Genomic DNA, 18,803 nt, shown 5'->3' on the forward strand with positions numbered 1-18,803 from the left:
GCCACAAGGGAAACCAATATATGAGAACATACACGTAAACATATTTTGAAGTAGGAACTTCAAAGACAGGTACACATATTACTATGTAAGTGCCTTGAGGAAAGAGATCGTGTCTTATTTTTATAGTTTAATACATTTTAGTCTTTCTCGCCACATATATATATATCTCCTACATCTTAAAAGGATTCTCTGATAAAAACTGATATATTACTCCAAAATTGATACAAAGGCAGAAATTGTAAACTTTCCTTTTATTGTTATAACTCTGTCTTCTGGCTTCCTTTTTTAGACTGCATTTTCTTCCTTCTTATATGCTCATTTTCCTAGTATTCAGTCTATATTTTTTCAACCTGTTGAGGAAGGATTTAATATGTCTTTATTTCCATTAAAAAGAACTCCGCTTTACCAAACTTTTGAAAGCAAAGTGCTTTTTCAAAAACAAAATTTTTGTTATTGAGAGAAAATGTAAATATAGTGAAAAGCATCCATCTTAAAGGAACAATCTGGTAAGGGCAAATCTACAGAGGATGCTGGATGTCTGCATTACGGTGGTGTGAGTCGTTACTTTTCTCTCCCTTTTGATTTCAGTTAAGTGAACACCCATAATTAAAAAAAAAACAAAGAAGCCCCTGCAGAGCCCGCCAGGACACCTGGAAGATCTCTCCATCTATGCATCGGAAACTGGGGGGACTGGACCACAGAGAAGATGGCAGAGCCAATGGCAGCAAAGGCGTGGCTGGTCCAGCAGCAAGCCAGCACGACTTTTCCGACTTTTCCGGCAGAGGAGGTGGAGCGTGAAGGTGGTAAACGGGAGTGTGCCTGGCCACGCATGCTGCAGCTGGAGGGACCAATTGTTCTCTCTAAGTAGAGACCACAGTGACTAGCGGAGACAGAAAGGAAAGAGATGCTTTCATGTCTCTTGCTGCCTGCCTTGGGAGGCAAGGAGGTGGCTCATGGACCTCTGACACCATCCACTACTGGGCTGTGTGTTAGTCACTCAGTTGGGTCTGACTCTCTGTGACCCCATGGTCTATGGAATTCTCCAGGCAAGAATACTGGAGTGGGTAGCCATTCCCTTCTCCAGGGGATCTTCCCAACTCAAGGATTGAACCCAGGTCTCTTCTATTGAGGGCAGATTCTTTGATCCACTAGGAAAGCCCCTCTACTGGGCCATAGGCATATTCAAGTGCTAAGTACACACATTCCCCACTTCCTGCACCCTGAAATAAGCACTTATGCTGACACCACATTTACTTTTTTTTTTTAATGCACCAGGGGTAAGTTTCAGAGCAAGAAACCTAAAACTTGTGCTGTAGCACCACCTTCTGGAAACAAAAGGAAAGTTCCTAACTACCAACCTGTTAGGTAAACAAAGCCTTGCCTGAAAAGAAGGGTGTGCATTATTTCACATGCAGCAGCAGAGGCAGCTTTCATCAAACATCATAAAAAGTCACAGTGATACGGTATCACAAAAGTAAAATGACAGTTCTTCAACAGCCAAACCCAAAGACATGGAATATAGAAATGTAATCCATAAAGAATTTAAACAGCTGTTATGAAGAAAATCCATGAGCTACAAGAAAGCTCAGAAAGGCAATTCAATGAATCCCAAAATAAAATTAATGAACAGAAGGAGTACTTTACCAAAGAGATGGAATTCTAAAAAAAAAATAAGCAGATAAAAATTCTGCAGGTGAAGAACTCAATAGATAACATGAAGAGTGAATGAGAATGCAATGGAAATAGAACGGGTCATGTGGAAGAGAGAGTGAGCAGGCTTGAAGGCAGGAATATAGAAGTGATTGGGGTGGAAAAGGAGAGAGCACTCAGATTTGTAGAAAGTGAAGAAAACCTGACTCCATTAGCAGAGCCAACAGGAAGAAACTCCCTGCTAGTCCGGTGGTTAGGACTCCATGTGTTCACTCCTGGGACTAAGGTTCGATCCCTGGTCAGGGAGCTAAAATCCTACAAGCCAAGTGGTATGGCCAAAAAAAAAAAGTCAACATAAGAATAATGAGTGTAAAAAAAAAAAAAAGAATAATGAGTGTAATGACTGTCCCAGCCGCTACAGAAGGTGAGAAGGGAGCAGAGTGTATTTAAAGAAATAATAGTTGACAACGTCTCAAACCTGGAGTAGGAACTAGATATTTGAGTCCACAAGGTTAATAGAACACCTTATTATCTCAACCAAAAACACCTTCTCCAAGACTTATTGTATCAAAACTGTCAAGAGACAACCATAAAGAAAGGATTTTAAAGGCAGCCAGGGAAAAAGACAGTAGCCTAAAGAGTTACCCCCATTAGGCTATCAGCAGATTTCTCAGCAGATATAACAGCTGTGTATGTAAAGCAGTGAAATATATTAAGCAATTGATAACAGATATTAAGGGACAAATAGACAACAATACAATAATTGTTTGAAACTTCAGTACTAGACCCTTGAAGATGAGGAAGGCAGTGGCCAGCCATTGGAAGTTGACAATGACCAATTGGGAGCATCACTGAAGCCTATCCTCTAACAAGAAGCTGCCCGAGAACTCAGTGTCAGCCATTCTACAGTCATTTGGCATTTGAAGCAAATTGGAAAGATGAAAAAGCTCAATAAGTGGCTGCCTCATGAGCTGAGCACAAACCAAAAAAAAAAATCATCATTTTGAAGTGTTGTCTTCTGTTATTCTACACAGCAACAACGAACCATTGCTCAACTGGATTGCAGCGTGAGATGAAAAGTGGATATTATAAGACAACAGCAAAGATCAGCTCAGTGGCTGGACTGAGAAGAGGCTCCAAAGCACTTCCCAAAGCCAAACTTGCACCTAAAAAGTGTCATGGTCACTGTCTGATGGTCTGCAGGCTGTCTGATCCACCACAGCTTTCTGAATCCCGGTGAAACCACTACATCGAGAAGTATGCTCAGGAACTCGATGAGATGCACCGAAAACTGCAATGCCTGCTGCCAGCATTGATCAACAGAAAGGGCCCAATTCTTCTCCGAGGCAATACCTGCCTGCACGGTGCACAACCAAAGCTTCAAAAGTTGAACGAATTGGGCTACAACGCTTTACCTCATCTGCCATATTCACCTGACCTCTCGCCAACTAACTGCCACTTCCTCAAGCATTTTGACAATTGTTTGCAGGGAAAATGCTTCCACAGCCAGCAGGAGGCAGAAAATGCTTTCTAAGAGTTCATCCAATCCCAAAGCATGAATATTTATGCTACAGGAATAAACAAAATTATTTATCATTGGCAAAAATGTATTGATTGTAATGGTTCCTATTTTGATTAATAAAGCTGTGCCTGAGCTTAGTTATGATTTAAAATTCAGGGTCCAAAATCATAATTACTTTTGCACCAACCTAATAATAAATGCTCATGTTAAGAAATCAGAAAGGTCTCAAATAAACAACCTTACTTTACACAAGGAGCTAGAAAAAGAACACACTCAGCCTCAAGTTAGCAAAAGAAAGGAAATAATAAGAACCAGAATAGAATTAATTGAAATGGAGACCAGAAAAACAAAAGGTCAATAAAACTAAAAGCTGGTTCTTCAAAAAGATAAAAAAAAAAAAAAATTGACAAACTTTCAGCTAAACTAAGACAAAAGGACAGAAGATTCAACTAAATAAAAATAGAAATGATATTACAGAAATACATTGAATCATAAGAGACTACTATGAACAACATGGCAACAAATTATATAAAAGGAATGGATATATTTGTAGAAACACACAATCCACCAAGACAGAATAAGGAAGAAACAGAAAATCTGAACATAACAATAAAAGCAGAGATTGAATCAGCAATCAAAATACCCTCAACACAGAAATCTGCAAAGCTAGATGACTTCACCAGAGAATCCTATCAAACATTTAAAGGATCAACACCAATCTTCCTCAAACTCTTCCAAAATATTGAGGGGGAGGGAACTCTTAGAAATTCATCCTGTACAAAGTTAGCATTACTTTGATACCCAAATCAGATAAGGGCATCACAAGAAACGAAAACCATAGACCAATATCCTTGATTAATATGGATGCCAAAACTCTCAAGAAAATACTAACAACCTTAATTTAAGAACACATGAGGATTATATACCATGACCAAGTGGAATTTATCCCTGGGATGACATAAGGATGATTCAATATATGCAAATCAATAAATGTAACATATCACAACAATGGGCTTTCCAAGTGGCACTAGTGATAAAGAATTCGCCTGCTAATGCAGGAGATATAAGAGACTCAGATTCAATCCCTGGATTGGGAAGATCCCTTTGAGGAGGGCAAGGCAACCTACACCAATATTCTCGCCTGGAGAATCCCATGGATGGAGGAGCCTGGCGGGCTACAGTCCGTAGTGTTGCAAAGAGTCAGACATGACTGAAGCAACTAAACCACCACCACCACCACCATCATATCAATAAAATGAACAATAAAAATCACATGATCATTTCAATAGACGCAGAAAGAGTATTTGACAAAATTCTTTTCACAGTAGAAATACTTAACAGAGTGGATATAGTAGGAATATACCTCAATGTCATAAAAGGTGTGTAGGACAAACTCATAGCCAACATGACACTCAATGGAGAGAAATTTTAAGTGTTTGCTCTAAGATCAGACACAAGGAAAGGATACCCACTCTCACCACGCCTATTCACTATAGTACTGGAAGTCCTAGCTGGAACAATTAGGCAAGATAAAGAAATAAAAGGCATCTAAAACAGAAAGGAAGAAACAAAATTGTCTTTGCTTGCTGATAATATGATCTTATACTGCTGCTGCTGCTAAGTCACTTCAGTCGTGTCCGACTCTGTGTGACCCCATCCCTGGGATTCTCCAGGCAAGAACACTGGAGTGGGTTGCCATTTCCTTCTCCAACGCAAAGAAGTGAAAAGTGAAAGTGAAGTCGCTCAGTCATGTCCGACTCTTCACGACCCCATGGACTGCAGCCTACCAGGCTCCTCCGTCCATGGGATTCTCCAGGCAAGAGTACTGGAGTGGGGTGCCATTGCCAATCCCAAAGAATCAGTATTAAAAAAAACAACAACTTTATTTTTACTCATGAACACACAAACTGTGTATCTCCTAACTGTAAACTGAATAACTCTATTCTTTATCAGAAATATTGTCTACTGAATTCTCTTTCTACAGTCACCCAAAACTAAAGCCTAAAAGTCATCCTGCACTTCCCTGGTTGCTCAGAGGTAAAGAATCTGTCTGCCAACGCAAGAGATCTGGGAAGGTCCCACATGCTGAGGAACAGCTAAAGACCCTGAGCCACAAGTATTGAGCTTGCGCTCTAGAGCCGGGGAGCTGCAGCTGCTGCACCCACAAGCCACATCTACCAAAACCCGCCTGCTGCAGAGCCTGCGGTCTGCACCAAAACAGGCCGCTAGAGAGGAGGCCCGCTCACCGCAGCCAGAGGAAAGCCCACGCGGCGGGAAGACCCAGCACAGCCAAAAGTAAATGAGTAAAATTATTTAAAAATGTCATCCTATACAAATGAACTCATTTAGAAAGCAGAAACAGACTCACAAAGGGAACAGGCGCTGGCAGAGGGGATAAATTAGGAGATTAAGATTAGCAGACACAAACTACTCTATATAAAAGAGATAAGGTCCTACTGTATAGCACAAGATATTCAGTATCTTGCAATAAATTATAATGGAAAAAGAATGTATACATATATTAATATATAAATATCCTTTGCTGTACACCAGAATCTACCCCTAACACAACATTGTAAATCAACTATACTTCAAGAAAAAATTAATTAATTAAAAATAAATCATCCTTTATTTCTCCTAATCCCTTTTCCCATATCACTGAGTCCTTCACATTCTTCTACCTTTTGAATTTCTCTTAATACATCCTTTTCATTCAACCCTTATTACTCTGCTTTGGTTCTTAAAACACCATAATTTCTCATCCAATTTCCAGACCTTCAGTCCCACTCTCTCATTTTTCATTCTACCTCCAAGTGATTGGTTTAATAAGCAAGTTTATGAAAGGAGACTAAATACTCATTGTTTGAAAATGATTTTTTACATAGAAGTCCTAAGACAATCCACAGAAAAACTGTTAAAAAGAGCAGAACTTGGAAAGTGGCTGGATATAATAAAACATTTTTAAAAATAGCTTTCCCTTATAAGGAAACAGAAGGGAAAAGTAATCTGTTCATAATGGCAAAGAAAATACCTAAACCATCATAGGCAAGTTAAAAAAAAAAGAAATGTGACATGAAGAGAAAAATAGCAAACTTCAGAAATATATAAATACAAATAAATGTCTTCATTACTTTTTCTCATGATAAACTGCTAATTTTGTAAGAAAATATGTATAAATTTTTGTTCCTTGTAGACACATCCTATTGATATCCTTGGTAGAGAAGATTAAAGAGTATAAACATGTCAGTTCAGCCCATATTAATATGTGGATTTATCAAATCACCACCAGGAGTTATTGGGGGAGAAGAGTGCTTGATGAAATAATCCTAAAATTCATGTGAAAGAACTTGTAAGAATGGCAAGGAAAATTTTACAGAGAAGAACATTTAGGGGGACTAGGCTCCCCAGCTCTCAAAACATTATAAAGCCATGATAAGTAAAGGTTTGGATACAGCAAAAGAAGACAAAAATGAATGAAACAGAAAAGGAAATTCCCATATATTTCATAAACATCATAATATAATAGCTATTTTATATATTATAATTTAATTGGGAAGAAATGGATTATCTGAGAAACAATTGGGGAGCAAGGGTTAGATATTGAGAAAAAATATTAATTGTTTAAGACTTTGATGTCATTTATTTAATAACCTATTCCAAACCATAAATATGAAAGTATTTCTTAATAATTTCCACCTCATGCCCCAGACAGCAGTCTGAGTTAAATGCCTCCCACTGAACACACTGCATTGCAATCATTGTTTTACTTGTCTGTTGCTTGTCCAACTCAGACAGGGACAAAAAACTGGGAACTCAGACCAAGAGGAGAGTTGCTATGTGTCCCATCTTCGTTTGAGTGAGTGCTCACTCAGCTGTGTTTGACTCCTTGCAAAGCTATGGACTTCAGCCAGTGAGGCTCCTCTGCCCAAGGGACTTTCCTGGCAATACTGCTACATGTGGGTTGCCTTATCCTCCTCCAGTGGATCTTCCGGACCCAGGGGTCAAACATCCATCTCTTTCATCTCCTGCATTGGCAGGCAGATTCTTTACTGTTGAGCAACTGAGGAAACTGCTTATTTTATATTAAATATCAATTATGTATAGAGTTCATAACAGAGGAGAGGGAACACCATGTGCCCAGGCTTGTCAGCAAGACCCCATTCAATAGCTTTTATTACTCAACTAATAATGATGGTTGGACAATTCAAGATTTCCTTTTAGCTGTACAAGTTTAAACAATAGCAATTTCAAAACCAGGATGTTGATTAAATGCAGATTAATGGGGATTTAAAAAGATACAGTAGTAAAATGAAGATAAACAATACCCCCAAAGAACAGAGAACTTTCATCTACATGACATCTATCTTTTATTCTACATGGAATGATACCATATCTTCTTGTGTGCTGTGGGCTTAGTCGCTCAGTTGTGTCCAACTCTTTGCGACCCCATGGACTGTAGCCCGCCAGGCTCCTCTGTCCATGGGGATTCTCCAGGCAAGAATACTGGAGTGGGTTGTCATGCCCTCCTCCAGGGGATCTTCCCAACCCAGGGATCAAACTCAGGTCTCTTGCATTGCAGGCTGATTCTTTACCATCTGAACCACCAAGGAAGCCCAAGAAAACTGAGTGGGTACCTGGTCCTTCTCCAGGAGATCTTTCCCACCCAGGAATCAAACCAGGGTATCCTGCATAGGAATACCAATCGTTTTACATAACTCTAATTCCTCCCAGGTGTATTTCCTCGTCTGCCAACATTTAAAGGAAAATATAAGATTCTTTGGCAGGGCTTTTTTTCCCCCTTTTTTATTTTTTTTTTAATTTATTTGTTTTTATTGAAGCGTAGTGGCTTTACAGAATTTTGCTATTTTCTGTGGGCTAACAGTGTAAAGTTGTTGTTATTGAGCATTTTATAAGCATTCATCAAGGTAATTATTTTTCCTGCTATGTTAGAGGGAACAGCTACACAGCATTGCAAAAAACTATGTTACTCATAATGGTACAATGGGGCAACCATGTCTAGTTGTATAGAGTAGAGGGGAGGGGACAGTACGTTCTACTAGATTTCCAAACAGCTTCACAGTAGCAACAGCAAGGTCTGTAGGTATGATGGTGGTGGTTGCCAAGTCACTCAGTTGCTTCCGACTCTGTGACCCCTTGGGCTGTGTAGCCCACCAGGCTCCCTTGTCCTTGGGATTTCCCAGGCAAGAATACTGGAGTGGGTTGCCATTTCCTTATCCAGGGGATCTTCCCAACCCGGGGATCAAACCCACGTCTCCTGCATTGATTGGCAGATTCTTTACCTGTGAGCCACCGGGAATTCCCAGTAGCAGTGAATACTGTGGTAGGAGGTTTTATTTTGTTTTATTTTTAATATTTATCTGTTTTGGCAAGATCTTTTTTTTTTTTTTTTTTTTGGAAGGTGACAAGTGGACTGTTTGATGGCTTTACTGTTACATAGAAGAAAATGTTTTCTTTGTTAATGATCAGGCACCCAAAGGAAATTCGGAAAGAAAATCCAGGCTCCGAAACCTGCTTTTCTTTTCCATGTATAATCCGGAACTGAAGGAAGCTGGATGATTGTGGCTGGCTACTCTTCTCAATATGGTGCCCCTTTTCAAACTGAAGGCAGTGTTCATGAGCAGGTAACACAGGCAGCCTAGAGAGAGAAGCTGAAGGAGAAGGAGAGCTGATAGTTGGGAAGAAAAGGATTAGGGAGAAGTCTAATGAGGGCAGTAGGTTGCCTAAGACTCCAAAACTCAAACAAGTCATCCTTGTTCTTGTAGCAGTTTGATGCGCCCTTGTGTTTACGCTGACAGGTTCTCTCTGTCACCGCCTTCTTACTACCAACCAACCACCTGACCCTCCGTCTCGTGTCTCCTACTTACTCATAGTTTCTGCTTACTCATAGCTTCCGTGTGCCCTACTCTGAGTCTTTTGGAAACTTCCTGACACCAACTCCTTAACTCCTTCTTCAGACCTACAGTTCAAATTTCCTAGGAAGAGAATCAGCTTCACCAAACATTGTCCCCATTAAAATAGAGTTTTCCTATCAGGAGATTTAACAATCATAGGGCTACGTCTATGGATTATGGAAACACCTAGGACTTCCACAGTGAGCAAGATCTTTGGGGCAGAAAGTTCGATACCAGACGTGGAAGGGGCCTGTGGACATAGCCACATGGGCTTGTCTGGTACCACGACGCGGAAGGAAGAGCCTGAGAAAGTGGGGTGGGTGGGGAGTGACAACGTGGCTTTTGTTTCATTAGCTGCCTGTAGTCTATTCCCACCCACATGTCCTACAGGCTGAGGGAAGCTCTGGGCCCTAGAGTTTTGGAAGTTTGGGCAGCATTTTTCGTGTCTCTTCTATAATACTTACCTCATTAGAATTATCAATGTACTTGTTTCAAAACACCAGATTGCTAGTTCCATGAAGTCCAGTATTGGTCTTATTTATCTTTGTGCCCTGAGAGCCTGACATGGATGATGAGCAACTGCTCAGTCAAGTCCCGCTCTTGGCGACCCCTTGGACTGTAGCCCGCCAGGCTTCTCTGTCCATGGATCATCTTGGCGAGAATACTGGAGTGGGTTACCATTTCCTCCTCCAGGGGATCTTCCTGACCCAAGGATCAAACCCAAGTCTCCTGCAGCTCCTGCGTTGGTAGGTGGATTCTTTACCACTGAGCCACCTGGGAAACCCTGGCTAACACAGAGTAAATGTTTAATAACTATTGATTTGAATGAATGGTTGTGGCTTGGAATCTGAATATTAAGAATGTTTCAGAATAAGTTGAAAGATCATAGTATCATGGTATTTTCTTCCTATTTTGTACTTGAAAAATATTAGCAGGAAAGACATTACGTCTTTTGAGATCTTTCAATACATATTGATAATGTACATAATCTGAATTTTAAAATACCTTAATATACATTTCTTTACATATTTTGCTTTTTTCCATTTAACATTCTTTTGTACACAGACTTCCAAATATTGATGTAGCCACATAGTAGATATTTTGATGAAATTCCACGGTCTTAAATCATTGTCTACTTAACCATGTCCCAATTATTGGATGTTGAGAGATGTTATGATGTCCAACACCATAAAGACTTGTGTACATGAATAAGTTAATTTTCATCTCCATACCATAGAGGTATTTAGTTTATATTTAAAATACTCCAACCAAGAATCTGTACTCCTGAGACAGATACACAAGCATTCCAAATAACTTATTGAAACCTACCCAAAGGTTTGCTAATTAGCTGAGGGACATTAGGTATAACTTTTATTGGTGAAATGAGGGGTGTTCAAGATTCAAACACTGGGCCTCTTTGGTGGCTCAGATGGTAAAGAATTCGCCTGCCACGCAGGTTATCTATGTTTAATCCCTGGGTCAGGAAGATCCCCTGGAGAAGAAAATGAACCCCACTCCAGTATTCTTGCCTGAAGAATTCCATGGACAGAGGAGACTGGCAGGTTACAGTCCATGGGGTCGCAAAGAATAGGATACAACTTAGCGACTAACACCTTCACTGCACATTTATTGATGAAATGAGTGGTGTTCAATTCATGAATAGGGTGTTAGAATCCAAGAAGTCCCACAAGTTATTGCCCTTGGTGGAGCATCTGAGGTCTAGAGCTTTGCTTTATCCAGAAGCTGTCACTTCAGAATAGATTCCTGATAACTCCAGGGTGAATCCACTAAGAGTGAACCGCCAACCTCAGATACAAGTCAGAGTGCCTGAAGCCAGAGATTGAGATCTGCTCCGAGTGTTGGTTATAAGATGACTTTTGTGTTTGTTTGTTTACAAATGTAATTAGGAAGAATTTGTTTGAACGTTTGCTTTCATTGTAGCTTATAACTTGGAAGCAAGGTTGTGAAACAGAGGCACGCTCCACCTATTTAATCACCAGAGTATTTATTTGTACCTGATAACTGTTGAACAAATTGGCTTATGTCAGTTCTCAGTAGACAGCTTGAAATATTCCCTGTCAAAAGTAAGTGACGAGAATCTGAGGTCTTTGGTGTTTAAGTGATTTGTTTAAGACACACACAACTTGTTAGGGCAGGGCTGAGGCCAAACTACAGGATCTTATAGCCTAGAACTGTAAAAACACACATCTTCTCTCTCTCTTTTTCCAAGGACATTCAAGTTTTCCTAATAATGGTCTATGTGGTGACCTTGAAGGCTAGATAAAGTTTTCATTAGTTAAAAGTTGTGTCGGGAAAGTTCAAGGTTGGAATATGACAAAGTGAGTCATTTGGAGGCTTTATTCGTGTTTATTTTTATTTTCAAGTCTATTAATCTTCATAATCTCAATTTAGTGATCTAATTTGAATGACATTAAACTAGAACAGGTTAAAGTTACATAATTACGTTCGACTTTAATTATAGTTACTAATCATTCTAGATTGCTACCAATCAGTTACACTATATAGATGAACTTACAGATTCACATATGTTACTTTACTGTACATTTTTGGAGGCCTAAAATATTCATTTTCTATAGAGTGTGTGCATGCATGCTCAGTTGCTTCAGATGCATCCGACTCTTTGCAACCCTATGGACTGTAGCCTGCCAGGCTCCTCTGTCCATGGGATCCTCCAGGCAAGAATCCTGGAGCGGGTAGCCATGCCCTCCTCCGGGGGGTCTTCCCCACCCAAGGGTCAAACCCAGGTCTCCTGAATTGCAGGCAGATTCTTTACCATCTGAGGTATAGGGAAGTCCCATGTAGTGCATACATACACACTAATTATTTCACAGCTGGATCCTTACATGAGATTTTTTTTCAAACTTGCTTCTTCTGTCATTAATCTGACTGACTTTGGGTGAGTCACTTAATCTCTCATAGGAAAATTGAGGTAGAAAATCTCTACGAACAATTCTCACTTCAAAACTGCCCTCCACCGTTCATAGTTTAGATACTACTCCATTCATATTTACTTTCAAAGGGTATTCTAGACTCCTGTCTTCTTTCTAACTTGGATCAAGTAGTTTGGAAGGAAATCTGAAAATCTCCTTCACCATTTCCCTTGCACCTAGAACCAGCCCTCTGAAGCTCTAAACGGTTCAAAGTCAAAGAGACATCTTAAAAAGGAAACCCTCCTTTCTCATCTAGCCTCTAAATTCTCTTCTACCCTATTATGTCTAAAGTTCTACACTCTCCAGTTTTTCTGAGACTATAACCTTTCCCTCTTCTAGGCAAAATACTTTTCACTCTAAATGCATTTTCTACTCCTAAGAAAGGAAGCAAATATCAGCTACCACCTCTGTCCCAAAGTGTAGGTTTGTCCAAACACCAACCAATTTAAAATACTTTGTGTAAGCAAAGTCAGTTTCACTTTTACCTCTATTCCATTTAATTAGACTTCTTTTCTTTTGTCTCATCAAAAAATAGTCACCAATCACTATACAAATCAGAAATCACTATACAAATACAAAGGAAGCAGATTAAAAAAAAAAAGGAAGAAGAAACAGTGATGAACTAACTACCCCAAGACAGCCACTGACCACAGTTCGACAGTTTCCTCTTAGCCTCTTTTGAGTCTCTATAGTGACTTTCCACTTTTTCCTCCCACTTGTCCTTCCTGTATACCTTCGGGGTCTGAGAACTCTCAACTTACCCAAACAACCAGATTGAAGGATGAAAACTTTTAGAACTTGAAAAGGAAATTAAGTTCTAGAATAGGCAGAATAATTTCCTCTTTTTCAGACCATGTTTTCTCCTCAACTAAAAAAAAAAAAATTATGAGGGCTTCCCTGGAGGTCTAGTGGTTAAGAATCCACCTGCCAATGCAGGGAACACAAGTTTGAACTCTGATCAGGAAAGACCCCACATGCCACGAAGCAACTAAGCCTCTTTGCCTCAGTTTCTGAGCCTGCGTGGTGTAGAACCTTGAGCTACAACTCCTGAAGCCCATGACCCTAGAGCCTGTGCTCCGCAAGAAGAGAAGCTACCGCTGTAAGTCCGTGCACAGCAACGAAGAGTAGCCCCCTGTAACCACAACTAGAGAAAGCCCACACACAGAAAGGAAGATGTGGCACAGACAAAAATAAGTAAATAAATCTTTCTAAACATTATGAACATTTTCAAACACATGAAAAAGTTGAAAGAGTAATGAAATGAAAACCTGAATGCCTACTACCTAGACTGAATAATTGTTAACATCCTAAAATTTTGCTTTATTTCCATCAATCATCTACATATATATCTTTTCTTTTGAACCGTTTGAAAGTAAGAAGCAGACATCAAGGCACTTTACCCCCCAAAGACTTCAGCATGCATCTCCTATGAAGAAGACATTCTCCTAGATAACTGCATGCATATCATTACTTAAACTAGTAACAGTAGTTTCACATCACCATCTAGTATCCACTCTATATTGAGATGTTTCTAGTTGTTCCAAGAATATGCTTTGTTGCTTTTTTCTTTTGAACAAGGATTCAATCAAAGAATCACACATTGCAGTTAATTGTCTCTTTAGTCTCTTTTAGTTTAGAGCAGTCCCTTCTTTTTCTTTTAAAATGAGCTTCACCTTTTGAAGTCAGACCCTATTTTAAGGCCATCCTTTAAATTCATTCCCCATCTCAGAATCAGCACAATCCATTACCTTTCAGTTATACTCCCCACTCAAGTCCTGACTCCATCTCTCTGATACTTACTGTCCATAAGATTATTTTTCTAGACAGCATCCCATATTACCTTCCAAATCAGGCCTGGTGAACAAAGCCCTGCATCCTTCATGGAAATATGACTTGAGCTTGGCTGACTAGCATGAATCTCAAGACTTGGATAGAAGCTACTGGGCGTTACTCCTCTCTTCTCACTAGACTTGAACTTGAGAGCTTCTGAAGCAAGAGCACCCATAGGTATCTTGATGCCATGAATGAGGAAGAGCCTGGAGACACCAGGGCTGCACTTGGAGCCAGAAAAAGAAGCCAGCTTGGCAGAAGGCAGAACAGAGAACTAGGGGAAAACAAACCCTGGGATATCTTGGAGGCCTGAATCTCATGTAATAGAAGTCAGATCTAACTCCTGGACTTTTTAGTAATTGAGCCAATTAATTCCCTTCGGGGGGCAAGCCAGTTTGTACTAATTTTCCTATCACTACAGTCCAAAGAGTCCCAGCAGCTGTATGCTTTATAAACTCATTTTCACAATAATCACTGATTCTTAGAGACTCTTGGAACTTGAGCCTCAAACCATCATTTATTAATATCCCACCATCTTCTGCCTGAATAGTTGCTTTGTTTCATTTGCAGAGTTCTTTACTTTAAGGATAGAAACTTATCATGTTAGCTGATCTTTTTCATGGCCTACATATTTCTATTCTGTTTTCTAATTGCTTAAGCTGATTTGTTTTCTCACTGCATTTTCTTTGATATCTCAAGCTTTTCTCTTTGTCACCAATTCTATTTGAAATCCTCGCTAATCAGTTCCCTGGTAGTTATAACTTGTTAGTTCTGTAATGATATTAAGGCTCAATTCATTTCCAGAGCATTGAAATCTCCTTTCTCTTATTTTACCACATAGTCTTTGAACTTTCAGTTTAGTGAATTTACATTGCTAATACTATTATTAATTTCTCTAAATCATTCATTGTTCTGAAATGAGAAAGAGTGAGAGACATTTCTTCTTTTCCTTGAGTTATATTTTCTTCTAGAGTAGATTCATTGTCTCTCTTCACTTGCTCACTTCCCTAATTTAATTCATTTATGGTTTAAATGAATTATGGTATGTTTCTCTAATTACCATGCCATTTGTTTTCTTCTTGCTCATGTCTGAAGTGGGCTGCCATGTCTAGACTCTAGGGCAGTGGTTTTCAACTCAGGGTGATTTTGTACCCCAGAAATCATGGGGATAGTTTTGGTTGTCACAATTGGGGTAAGAGTAGAGGGATCTTTAACAGGTAGAGGTCACGGATACTTCTAAACATTCTATAATGCACAAGGTACTCCACTCCCCCACAACCAAGAATTATCTGGCCGAAAATGTTAAGGGCTCAAGTTGAGAAACCCTGCTCTAAGGCCTTCTGATCATCTGATGTCTGATCTGTGACATGAAGCCACTGTCCTTGTTATTCTTCCATATTTCTCTTCCTTTAAAAAGAAGAACTTACAAGCTCAATACTGGTCTCTCCTCGTTTCTCTGTATGACTGGAGGGGAGAAGGGGAGAGTCCTTCCGGAGCTGTGTGCACCTGTTATTACGGTACCTGGGCTTTGCTCTATTTTCTGAGATTTCTTATCATCAGGAAGCCTCTCCCTGGGTGGAGGAGTATCTGTTTCTAGGGCTTCCGATCATGATCCTAACTCAGCATGAAACCAAGAAAATGGTGAGATTCCAACGCCTGTTTTTTGTGGGGTTTCTTTCGGCTGCACTGCATGACATGCAGGATCCCGGAGCAAGGATCAGACCTGTGCCCCCTGCAGTGGAAGGGCAGATTCTTAGCCACTGGGCCCCCCAGGCTCCAGGGAAGCCCCCTTCCCGCCTCTGTTGCCATCCTGTGGTGACAGAGGCTTCTCTTTAGGGATCTGTGACTTTTCCCTGGTCTATCTGCTGAGCACCTCAGTCCATTTCTCTCCTGTGTGTGTTTGGGTGAGCTCAGTTGTGCCCAACTTTTTGTGACCTCATGGACTACAGTCCACCAGGCTCCTCTGCCTAGGGAATTTTCTAGGCAAAAATACTGGAGTGGGTTGCCATTTCCTTCTCCAGGGGATCTTCCCAGCCCAGGGATCAAATCTGTGTCTCTTAGGTCTCCCACACCGTCAGGTGGGTTCACTAGTGCCACCTGGGAAACCATTGGAACTTATTAAGATTGGATCAAATAACCTAATTCTTTCGCCTTGCTCAATTGGGCTGGGATAAGATGAAGAGAGGGTCAACGGTAAAAATCTCTCTATTGCTTGACTACTGCCTACTTTTCAAAGTTTTGACCTAAAGTTGTACTCCTTTCCTTGCTATATTGCTATTGGTGAAAACTTCTCTCTCTCTGTTTCTGTCTTATGAAGATTTTATCAGGTAGTAAGAACAGGAGATTTTTGTGTTCAGTCTGTTTTCTTTCCCTCCAACTTTCCTACTATACCAATAGGTATTAAGATACCCCCCGACTCAATATTTTATTACGTCAATATTACTTTATTATTGATCTTGGTTGGCTATGAAACCAGGCCACCCAGGAAGCCACAAATCAATATACTCACTTGTCAAATGTAGTTTTCAAAACACATGGAAGAATTGACAGTCTATGGCCATACTGCCCAGAACATGCCCAATCTCATCCGATCTTGGAAGCTCAGTAGGGTCGGGTCTGATTAGCACTCGGATGGGCGAATCCACAAACCTCTGAACCTGAGTCCAGTCTTTCTGCCCTCAGATAGGCCTGGCACACAGCTGTGCTGACTGTGTTCTGATCACGGGCGAGAGCTCTGTACCTTCCAACGTTTACCTTCACTAACAGCTATTCCCTGAGAAAGGCGGCATGTAGGGCACCATCTGCCAACAGACGCAGTCTTCCCATCTGTGCAATGCCCAGGGGAAAAGCTGAGCAAAGAGGCATCTCCACAGACAGCCCAGTCAACACCCTGGCAGGATTTTTGGCCACAAAAACACTACACTCCCTGTATGTGCTGCGTTTGGAATGTCTTTCGATTTGCTAGATTCTAGTCAATAAGGCATATAAGTCGCTCTCGGTCCCATATTGAACTTGAGTTGGAAGCGGCGAGTCCAGTCTCAAAGTGGAGGTAAAACTGCTGCCTAGTCGCCCCCAGCCTGACTCTGGCCGTCACTGCCGCTGCCGGGGGGAGGAGGGTCATGATCCCAAGGAACCAGAGCAGTTGACAAAGCTGTTTATTGGTGGTCTGAGCTTTGAAACTACAGATGATAGCTTAAAAGAACATTTTGAGAAATGGGACACACTTACAGATTGTGTGGTGATGAGAGACCCCCAAACTAAATGTTCCAGGGGCTTTGGTTTTGTGACTTACTCTTGTGTTGAAGAACTGGATGCAATGATGTGTGCTCCACCATACAAGGTTCATGGGCGTGTAGTGGAACCAAAGAGAGCTGTTTCTAGAGAGGATTCTGTAAAGCCTGGTGCCCATCTAACAGCGAAGAAAATTTTTGTTGGTGGTATTAAAGAAGATACAGAAGAATATAATTTGAGGGACTACTTTGAAAAGTATGGCAAGATTGAAACCATAGAAGTTATGGGAGACAGGCAGAGAGGATTTGCTTTTGTAACTTTTGATGATCATGATAGAGTTGATAAAATTGTTGTTCAGAAATACCACACTATTAATGGGCATAATTGTGAAGTGAAAAAGGCCCTTTCTAAACAAGAGATGCAATCTGCTGGATCACATAGAGGGCATGGAGGTGGATCTGGCAACTTTATGGGTCATGGAGGAAACTTTGGAGGTGGTGGAGGTAACTTTGGCCATGGTGGAAACTTTGGTGGAAGAGGAGGCTATGGTGGTGGAGGTGGTGGCAGCTGAGGGAGTTTCGGAGGAGGTGACGGTGGATACAATGGATTTGGAGGTGATGGTGGCAACTGTGGCGGTGGTCCTGATTATAGTAGTAGAGGAGGATATGGTGGGGGTGGACCAGGATATGGAAACCAAGGTGGTGGATATGGTGGCGGTGGTGGAGGATGTGGTGGTTACAATGAGGGAGGAAATTTTGGAGGTAACTATGGTGGTGGTGGAAACTATAATGATTTTGGAAATTATAGTGGACAACAGCAATCAAATTATGCACCCATGAAAGGGGATAGTTTTGGTGGAAGAAGCTCGGGCAGTCCCTATGGTGGTGGTTATGGATCTGGTGGTGGAAGTGGTGGATATGGTAGCAGAAGGTTCTAAAAACTCAGAAGAAAAGGGCTACAGTTCTTAGCAGGAGAGAGACTGAGGAGTTGTCAGGAAAGTGGCAGGTTACTTTGAGACAGTCGTCCCAAATGTGTTAGAGGAACTGTAAAAATCTTCCACAGAAGGAACGATGATCCATAGTCAGAAAAGTTACTGCAGCTTAAACAGGAAACCCGTCTTGTTCAGGACTGCCATAGCCTCAGTTTGCAAAAAGTGCAGCTATTGATTAATGCAATTTAGTGTCAATTAGATGTACATTCCTGAGGTCTTTTATCTGTTGTAGCTTTGTCTCTTTCTTTTCATTACATCAGGTATATTGCCCTGTAAATTGTGATAGTGGTACCAGGAATAAAAAATTAAGGAATTTTTAACTTAAAAAAAATAAGGCACATAAGTCAATAAGGCATAATAATTGGAGAAGGCAATGGCACCCCACTCCAGTACTCTTGCCTGGAAAATCCCATGGACAGAGGAGCCTGGTGGGCTGCAGTCCATGGGGTCGCTAAGAGTTGGACATGACTGAGCGACTTCACTTTCATTTTTCACTTTCATGCATTGGAGAAGGAAATGACAACCCACTCCAGTATTCTTGCCTGGAGAATCCCAGGGACGGGGGAGCCTGGTGGGCTGCTGTCTATGGGGTCACACAGAGTTGGACACGACTGAAGTGACTTAGCAGTAGTAGTCAATAAAGAGCTAGCAGCTGGACATAAATACCCATTCTTCACAGCCAGGAGAGGGTTGACTCCACAAGTGCTGTCTCTATC

General features: G+C 40.8%; 1 protein-coding gene across 1 annotated transcript; it reads left to right on the plus strand.

Annotated features, from left to right (window-relative positions):
* Positions 1–706: 706 nt before the first annotated feature.
* LOC136172145 (heterogeneous nuclear ribonucleoprotein A3-like) lies at positions 707–18,145 on the plus strand. The gene is given in 4 exon segments (XM_065941281.1): positions 707–864; positions 1,276–1,365; positions 5,309–5,467; positions 16,890–18,145. Coding segments are annotated over 4 exon segments (1,551 nt in total). The 3' UTR covers positions 18,034–18,145.
* The last annotated feature ends 658 nt before the right edge of the window (positions 18,146–18,803 follow it).

This window comes from Muntiacus reevesi, chromosome 7, assembly GCF_963930625.1.
Source record: "Muntiacus reevesi chromosome 7, mMunRee1.1, whole genome shotgun sequence".
In the NCBI taxonomy this organism is placed as follows: Eukaryota; Metazoa; Chordata; class Mammalia; order Artiodactyla; family Cervidae; genus Muntiacus; species Muntiacus reevesi.